At 42.6% G+C, this 9,351-nt stretch overlaps 1 protein-coding gene across 4 annotated transcripts in view; it reads right to left on the bottom strand.

Annotated features, from left to right (window-relative positions):
• Positions 1–3,079: 3,079 nt before the first annotated feature.
• LOC118394978 (uncharacterized) overlaps positions 3,080–9,351 on the bottom strand; it is a 51,895-nt gene continuing 45,623 nt past the window's right edge. For all 4 annotated transcript variants that reach the window (XM_052464142.1, XM_052464143.1, XM_052464145.1 and 1 more), the window contains 6 exons: positions 9,278–9,340; positions 9,113–9,190; positions 8,972–9,011; positions 8,794–8,845; positions 8,261–8,675; positions 3,080–8,131 (listed from right to left, as the gene is read on the bottom strand). In XM_052464142.1, the coding sequence (XP_052320102.1) occupies positions 6,407–8,131; positions 8,261–8,675; positions 8,794–8,845; positions 8,972–9,011; positions 9,113–9,190; positions 9,278–9,340 (2,373 nt within the window). In that variant the 3' untranslated portion in view covers positions 3,080–6,406. The remainder of the gene's footprint in view (positions 8,132–8,260; positions 8,676–8,793; positions 8,846–8,971; positions 9,012–9,112; positions 9,191–9,277; positions 9,341–9,351) is intronic.

The following is a 9,351-nucleotide window of genomic DNA, read 5'->3' as shown; positions in this document are numbered from 1 at the left end:
TGCCTTTAAAAAAAACATGGCTGACTTGGTTAAACAAATGTTGTTTCTACTGACAATTGAGATGTACAAACTGCATACGGGAATGACGAGCGGATAAGAGGCAATCCATAATTTTGATTAAGACATTAATGAGTGAGCTGGGACGGACGTAGTCAATATAACTATTTGCCTCAAACCTGACGTCAGCGATCTTCAGGTCGGAGCTCTAGAAAGAGGCCCGAGCTCCTGACTTATACACTCAACATATTTTCCCAGTCGGATCTGTGTTTTTTTTCCCGTAGTTCCCAGTAGTCTAGAACTCGCTCAAGTCTGAGATTTTTAGAGTTTCCAGTTGTTTTGAACGCTGCAGAAGTCATGCTGGATTGACAGCATGGCCAATGTATTCAACCTTTCCTGGTCCATGGCATGTCAATGTTGATCCTTTTAAGCTTGGAAAAGAGACCCTTAAACCCAGACTTGGACCACACACCCTCTCCACTGAATAGCAGGCTAGTGATTGCTTTGCAATGCTTGCAGTTAGCCACTGATTCCTTCCAAACCGCTCATTGTTGAATTTGCGATTTCCAATTTGTGTAATTTTTGTCCAATGGTCGACGAGCACCGATACGTTTTATCTATAACTTCTCTTTATATGAAAAGGATTTGCCAGTAGATTGTCGACTTGATTCATGATGATGACTCCTTGTGTGAGTGACAGACCACGGAGGCAATCACGGCGCAACTAGAGAACATTACCCCCACCCCCACGCTCCGTATTTTCCAGCTGGCTGCCCCACCAGCACAGAAAGCACTGTGCTTGGCCGAAACACTGGGATTGCCTTACTCAAGGAAACAAAGTGTTTTAACTAAAAAACAATGTATACATTGTTTAAAAACGGACAAAATAACATGTAAAACAAACAACACTTTTTTTGTTGCTAAACGGGTGGGGCCTGCTCTGAATGACAGTCGCCATTGTCCATATGGAAGGTGTGACAATTGTGGAGGCATACAAAGGCAAAATTGAGCTCTGTACCACACCGCTGTGCGAACTCCCAAATGTTCTAAGAATGAGTGCTCTGAATAGCTCCGCATCGACACATTTGGTGACAGTAGGTGGGGGCGGTACATCTTGTATAATCAAACTCACTTCCTTGACAACTTCCTTGACAACAGCTCTGTGCTGCTCCGCAAATCGCAATTAGTACAGTCTGAATACCTTGACTTCTGCAGAGGCCATATCACGGTAAATGTTGCATGGCCAATGCAGATGTCAGATTGACCATGCAGCACACAATGCACTTCTCTCTACAGAATTCTCTCTCCCGCTAATTTGTGCACATTCATTGTTTCATAACTTCACTGTGAATTGTTTGAGTTTTGATTGTTGGGGTCTATTCCCTTACTACCAGTAGTAGCCTACATCTACCGTTAATTCCTATAATTCCAAATCTACATTGTTTGGTTATGAACATTTCTGTTAATACATTAAATATATTTAGTATTCCAGTCTTATCATTCTCAATGTAGGAGTAGACACATTGCAGACTGCACAACCTTTGCTTCACTTGTGAGAAACACGTTTTGGTTTATTTCATTCCATTGTCAATTTAGTCATTGTCTTTTGTTTGGAGCACTCCTATCAATGTTGAGTAAGGACGTACACCTGATTACGCAGAGAAGAAGGCCTATCGGCTACCGTGCCTGCACGCAAATGTAGGCATATACAGTACCTTCCTGAAGTATTCAGACCTCTTCACTTTTTCCACATTTTAAGTTACAGCCTTATTCTAACAATTATGAAATTGTTTTCCCCCCTCAATCTACACACATTACCCCATAATAGCAAGGCATAAACCGTTTTTCAGAATTTGTTAATTTATAACATTCAACTATCACATTTACATAAGTATTCAGACCCCTTGACTCAGTACTTTGTTGAAGCAGATTCGGCAGCAATTACAGCCTCAAATCTTCTTGGGTATGACATCACAAGCTTGGCACACCAGTATTTGGGGAGATTATCCGATTATTCTCTGCAGATTCTCTCAAGCTCTGCCAGGTTGGATGGGGAGTGTTACTGCACAGCTATTTTCAGGTCTGTCAAGTCCAGGCTCTGGCTGGGCCACTCCAAGGACATTCAGAGACTTGTCCCGAAGCCACTCCTGCGTTGTCTTGGCTGTGTGCTTAGGGTCGTTGACGTATTGGAAGATGAACCTTCACCCCCCCAGTCTACCATAAAGGCCTGATTGGTGGAATGCTGCAGAGATGGTTGTCCTTCTGGAAGGTTCTCCCATCTCCACAGAGGAACTCAGGAGCTCTGTCAGTGACCATTAGGTTCTTGGTCACCTCCCTGACCAAGGCCCTTCTCCCCTGATTGCTCAGTTTGACTGGGCAGCTAACTCTAGGAAGAGTCTTGGTGGTTTCCAACTTCTTCCATTTAAGTATGATGGAAAACCTGTTTTCGCTTTATCATTATTGGGTGTAGATTGCTGAGGACATTTTGTTTTATTTAATCCATTTTAGAATAAGGCTGTAACAACAAAACGTGGAAAAAGTCAATGGGTCTGAATAGTTTAAGGCACTGTAAATGTGCCCATCTGGGGATCTGATAGTATTTCTGATTGGCTTAAGGCACCACCACTAATGAGCTGTGGAGCTTCTCAAAGTAATGTTTTCGTCACCTCAAACAGCAAGCAAGCATTCTGTTTTTTCAACCATTTGAGTATGACAATATTTCTAGCTCTCTCCCTTTCGATAAAGGGAAAAAGGTCATGCTCTGATCCAGTGGAAACGTCATAAAATAGGCCTACCTGATTACTTCTTATCATTGCTTATCTTTGACTAAAATAGGTTCCAGAACTAATTGTGTGTGCTGATACTGTTTATATTTATGTGCAGGTGCTTCACAAATATTTTGCGATAATATTCTATAAGAGGAACAGGAACTCAAGAAGTAGAACATTTGAGGTGCCGGTACTCAGCTCTTGTGAGCTCCTGCCCAGGTCAAGCACTGCTTCTTATCCCTTGTGCAAATAGCCTACACCTGTGTCTGACCTGAGTTCACTGGCGCAGGAAACTCAGAATATTGGAGGCCCAGAATATTTGATACATTTATTGAGTTTCGGGCAGACCCAAGTTAATACTTGATACAATGTTTCAAGTTTGTTGCAGCCAATATGATATATTTATGATATTTATTTTCATCAGGATATTTTCTCCTTATGTAGGCTATTTTTACATAGTTAACAATGACAATAGAAGTTACTTTTTAGGTTTATCATTTTCATTTAGATTTGGATAGAATTTTGATGAATCACATCACACTGATAGAGATATAAACGGCATTAGGCTGTTATAAATGAAATTAAACTATTTCATGAAAATGTGCATATGAAAACCACAACTGGCACACAGATTGGTAGAAATGTTAAGATAAATTTGAATTCCACATGAGAAAAGTTTCAGACTCTTCTTGTAGCCTATTACCGACAACTTCAGGAGAGTAATGGCATTATCTGCGAAAGCCAGCAGGAGCGGGAGGAGAATGGTTGCATAAGGTTACGTTTTTCTTCTTCTGGTTATCTTGATCTCTGTCTCCCTCTTGAGTCATTTGTGTCTTATTTCATCAAACCGTAACTTTAAAGCATCAGACAAGCTCAATGCATATAGTTGATTGTACAAACATTTGGTCAAAAGAACAGACTTTTCGGTCGACCAAGATTAGTCCAGGACAGCCCTAGAATCAACAATGTCCCAGTGATGTGTATACCTCTCCGTTTAGGCTGGCTGAGTCCAGAGGATAGTGGTCACTAGATTGGGCTGGTGAACACAAATATACAACACGTATGTAAACTTGTGTGTGACCTGACAAAAGCTAAAGATGGGTTCCCCTTGAAGGCTGATCAGCTGGTCTGGAATTAGCTCAAGTGTCTGCCACTATAAAGATATAACACAGAGACAGACACACAACTGATAACTTAACTATACCTCATAATAATGTGTCATGACATCATGTGTTGCCATGCACACAGTATTGTGATAATCACATTCCATGTTAGGCTACATTTTCACCAGATTCATTCTTCCACTCTCTCTCCTCTCTCTCGCTCACTCACATGCTAACACCTGCGAAATTGTGACTTGTCCAAATAATAATTCAACTGCTGAAATCCCTCTCACTTCCTGGTCAGTTTTCTTTCAACAGGATTTTCAGTAACCTACGTTCATTTTAAGCCATCCCTTTTTAAATACTGTGTACCTTTTTTAAAATTCAAATTCTGTCAACAGACTGACTAGAATACATTGAGAATGGGTTCAGAATATAGAGATCAATAAAAGAAAGCCATCTAAATATATGCATATTAGTCTCAGTTTCAGCACCAACTGGTAGATTTAAAAATACTCGGATTATTTAAACACATTTTTGTGTTAAAGTATGTATGAATCATTTTAAAAAATAGGTTTGGAGAACATTTACGCACAGAATGCATTTATGAATAAAAAAAATACACCCTGAAAGTTGTCATATTCAATCCAATAAATATTGTAAGGTGGGGAAAAGTGCACAATTAGGAATGAACAATAATTATATCTATCCTATTCCTCACTCATCATGGAACTGTGTGACTGGTCCAGTCGTCGTGAACCGTGTGCCAGGCTCCAGGTTTAACCTGCTACGTGTGGTCTGAGTTCCATAATGATTCAAATAGGCTACATGTCCCAAATTATTGCACAACATTAGCCTAATATGAACCACTAACGCTAGCGACCCTCGGGAACAACTCCACAGACGTGACAGAGGAAAGACACGTAAACGGAATGGAATGATGCAAAATGTAAGCTACAAATTGAAGAAAACGAACATTAAAGTGACAGTTGTATGTGGGTATTACTGGTGGTTGTTCCCAATAGTGGATCATATTTAACATGATACAAATTGTAAAATAAAACGTAGAAATGCCCGGGCATACCAGTAAAACATTTTGAAAGCGCATGCCTCAAATCGTCAGGTTCAGCTCTACAGAAGCCTATAGCTTAGATCTCCAAATTTCATCTACGCAAATTATGAGGGCGCACAATTAAAATTCAGAATAACGGTACAGCTCTTTAGAGCCTACTTCACGTTGGAAAAGGTGCCGCAATACATGTCATGTTGATATGATTTTCAGTTTTCTTCCATATGACTGGTTTCACGTTCTTCTCCAGGGATCATAACGATGAATGATCTAAAACAATTGCTATGTGTATTTGCAATCCCTTTCTCCAAACGGGTTACTCACTTATATAGCTCTCATCAATGTATGTATTACAGTGCATGGAGAATGCTGTTATATATATATATATATATATATATATATATATATATATATATATATATATATATATATATATATATATATAAATAAATAACAGCATTCTCCATATATATATAAAATAAAGTAGATGCTTTTCCCACTTGAAACCGGCAGGTTCGTTCTAACCTTATTCATGATTTCCTTTGCATAAAGGTGGTGGAATTATGAGGGAATTAAGGCAAAATCAGAATATGGAGGATCTATAAACACACCTCTGCCACACCTCCATTTTATTAGATCTCCACCCCGAACAAATAGCGGGTGAATACCATGCTTTTCTCTTGCTTAAGTTTAGGTCAGAATACGCATAGAGAGAATAGTGCATAAAAAAAAGTAATTACGTTCCATTTATGTGCGCTTAATTCGGGTCAGAATCGGCCCAATGAGCAGCAGCCATTGCTCTATAAAGTGCTTTGAGTCAGTGCGACTCTTCCTATGGAGTTAATTGACATCTGTATGAATTGCTACCAGCTTTTGGACAGCGATTTGTTCATATAATGTTGGTTAACCGAGAACTAAAGTCCCCAGCATTTGGTCAGGTGCTCGATTAAATTCTAGGTCCACACATGTTAAGTGAAGAGGTGGAAGAGATGCTAGAATGAGGAGCGGAACAAGGAGTTCCACCATATTTGAAAGTTATGGCTGTTATATGTCCACTTCACTTCCGAAACTCTAAACATGCTAACACCTGCGAAATTGTGACTTCTCCAAATAACCAGTGACAAAAAAAAAACGGAACTTATATATATATATGCCATTTAGCAGACGCTTTTATCCAAAGCGACTTCTGCTGCTTGTTATTCCATACATCCCATTCCTTCCAGACAATTGTTGATGTATGTCTGTCCACGAGAAATTAATTTTCATACAACAATCTTTACAGTTAAAAAAAATCTCTTTGTCATGAAAAACGTGTATAAAAATGCACATTTGAGTTCCATTGCTCTATCAAATATTTAAAACACAATGACTGTCTTTGTCTCAATTTGTCCCCAAGTAAATAATATAAAACCAAACACTAGGTTAATCCCTTTTAAAATACTTCTTTAAGTACTCAGTTAAATAATGCATCAGATGTAAAATTGGCAGATGGCTTTGGAGCGTGGATGAGCGCCTTGGCGGAGAGGCTTCTTCTCAGCATCACCATCTCTCCTTTTCCTTTCAACATCACCCTCCTTCCTGTCCCTTTCACTCTGATGAACCTCCTCATCTTCCTTTCCCTCCCTACCACGTTCAAATTTTCTTTGCATTTTCTCAATCTTACTCCCACGCTTTTCCTCAGCTCTTTCCCTCTTACACCCCAACTCCCTGTCTTTGTTCTCCCTCCTGGACATTCTCTCCATCACTCCTTCCTCCTCAGAGGTCCCTTTAGCTGTCCCTCTCTCAACCCCACTCGTTCTTTTCACCTCAGATTCCTCTTTTGTCTTCCCCCTCTCCGAGTCTCCCTTTAAGTCAACACTGTGCTTATCTTGACTTCCCCTATCCATCTCTGCTCTCCAGTTCCTAATCCCCCTCTCTACCCCACCCCTTTCAGTCTTACTCGTTCTCTCCATCTCACCCATTTCAGTTATGCTCCCACACTTCAGATCTTTACTGCGTCTTCTCCCTGGAGCAATCGCTGGGATTTCATCTCTACTGCCTCTCTCCCTCGGACTCCTCTTCGGGATTTGCTCATTGTCAGTCTTGCTGCTATGTCTGCTTGCATTTCCTCTTTCTGAAGTTTCCCTCACCCTCATCTTAGTCTCCCATCCAGCTACTTTTTGTTCCTTCAATCTTTCACTCTTCCCCCTTTCAGACTCTACATTTTCATTTGAAATCCCTTTCTTTGTATCAGCCAGCTCATTTTTATTGCCTCTACCTCTTTGTTTTTCAGTCTCTCTTGCCTTTTCTTCACCCTCCTCATTCGTACAGCCTCTGTCATTTCTTTTCTCTTTTTTGCCCTCAACATTTCCCTTTTCATTGGTGTTTCTACTCTCCATTCCTTTATCTTTCTTTTTCCCTTTCTCTGTCCCTTTTTTATTCTGAACGCTGCTAGTATCACCTTTCACACTACCACTAGTGTCTCCCCTCTCAGTCATCCGCTCTTTCTCCATCTCCACTTTCTCAGTCTCACCCAACTCAATTGTTTTACTTTTAGGTCTCGCCTTCTTTCCCTCCTCTTTATTACTATCCTTCTTTTTACTATTCTTCTCCTCCTTCATTTCCCTTTCCTCACTCTTAGCTGCCTCCTCCTTGCTTTTATTCCATTTCTGTTCCTCCTGGACCTTGTTGTCCAACTTCTCCTCTAACTGGTCCAGCTCTTGCTCCAGCTGAGCGAGTTTAACTGGGTCTGACTCCAGGTCATCATCCACTTCCACCTCCACTTCCTCCTCCTCCTCGTACTCTTCCAGCTCGATCCCATCCATGGTTTTCTGCAGCTGGGTTTTCACCTTGTTCAGCTCCAGTAGCCCATTCTGCAGGTCCTTGCACATCTCTCGGATCTCGGAGGCGAACTTTGTCTTGGCGCCCTTGCGCAGCTCATGGGAATCCTTGGCGAGGAAGAAGACGTCAAGTGCGAGGAAGAGAGCGGACATGACGCCCGTGGTAACGCTGATGGCCTTAACTGCTTTGGCGGCCCCCCCTGCCACGCCTAGAACCTGCACGGTGCTGATGAGCTTGTCTGTGTTGATCATCAGTTTCTTTCCGGCCCGCCCCCCCTCCTTCATCACGTGCTTAATGTTGTGGTTCAGAGCCTTCTTGGTTGCATTCTCAGTGTACTTTTCAAAGTTCCCCTCCTGCAGAGCTTCCATACCTTCCTGCAGACACACAGAGAGAAAGGACACGTGAGGGACAGAGGGGGAGGAGTGTGTATGTGTATACAGGATGTGAATATGCATGCGTGTGCCCGTTAGTGAGTAAGCGAGAGAGAAAGAACAGTAACCCACCTGTACAAACTCCATACACTCCCTGATGTCCTTGATCTCCTCCTGGTAGCCCTGAATCATCTTCTCCACTTTCTTACAGTCCATGTTGGAGTGCACTGTATCAGTGATGTTGGCCGTTGCCGAGGCGATGCTTCCAGCGGTCGCCACGGAGATACCTACAGCGGTGACGATGATGGAGGCTCCGAAGGTGAAGGGGGCAAGGATGAGGCCGGTGATGGTGGCCACACTGCCACACACGCTGGCCACGCCACCCCCTACAGCGGCCGTCACCGTCCTCTTGTGGAACTGGTCGGCAGCGTCGGCCTGGGCCAGCAGCTCCAGGATACGGCCCTGCAGTGACGCTCCCCGCTGGTTGAAGAGACGCACAAACAGCCGAGCCGCCATGAACACACGGTCAGCCACCTGCTCCACCGCCCTGAGGGAGGGAAAGAGGGAGGGACAGAGGCGTTTTAAAATGAACTTTCCATGTCAACAGAAAATGGACAATAACATTTTGAACTTGAACGTAAGGCACAGAGAGATGAATGACTCACATATCTGCTTCATCCTCTTGGAAATGGGATGTTTCATTCCATTGCTCCCAACCTGGTAACCCACAACACAAGAGTCGTCACACTTCTCCAACACATACATTCACCAGCACGTAAATATTCCCTCAGCCACTTAAATGCACGCACAGGCATACAGAAATAGTTTGAGGTGGAAACACACCTTCGACTGATCTCCACCAGTCCAGCAGGCCGTCGCTCTCCTGAAAAAGAAACAACAATGAGAAAACATGTCAGAGTCATCTCCAAATCCGAGAGTGTGAATGAGTGACAGATACCGAGAGACAGACAGACACACAGCTACCTCTTCAGACTCCAAAAGGTTGACTCCATCAGTGGGGTATGCTGCCATCTCCACAGGCTGGATCTCCACTGTGCTCTCCTGGAACAGACAGACACACATCAGACCACTGGACACAGGCAACATATAAAGTGCCAGTGTGCATGATACACATGTTCTATAGCTGACCTGCAGTGGGGCCAGCCCTTGCAGCTCCACAGCCTCCTCAATGATAGGCTCCTTATCAGAGTCCTGAGGGAGAA

This window comes from Oncorhynchus keta, chromosome 15 (genome assembly GCF_023373465.1).
Source record: "Oncorhynchus keta strain PuntledgeMale-10-30-2019 chromosome 15, Oket_V2, whole genome shotgun sequence".
Classification (NCBI taxonomy): Eukaryota; Metazoa; Chordata; class Actinopteri; order Salmoniformes; family Salmonidae; genus Oncorhynchus; species Oncorhynchus keta.
The sequence above is the reverse complement of the archived record's forward strand: the minus strand, read 5'-3'. Positions and strand labels throughout refer to the sequence as shown.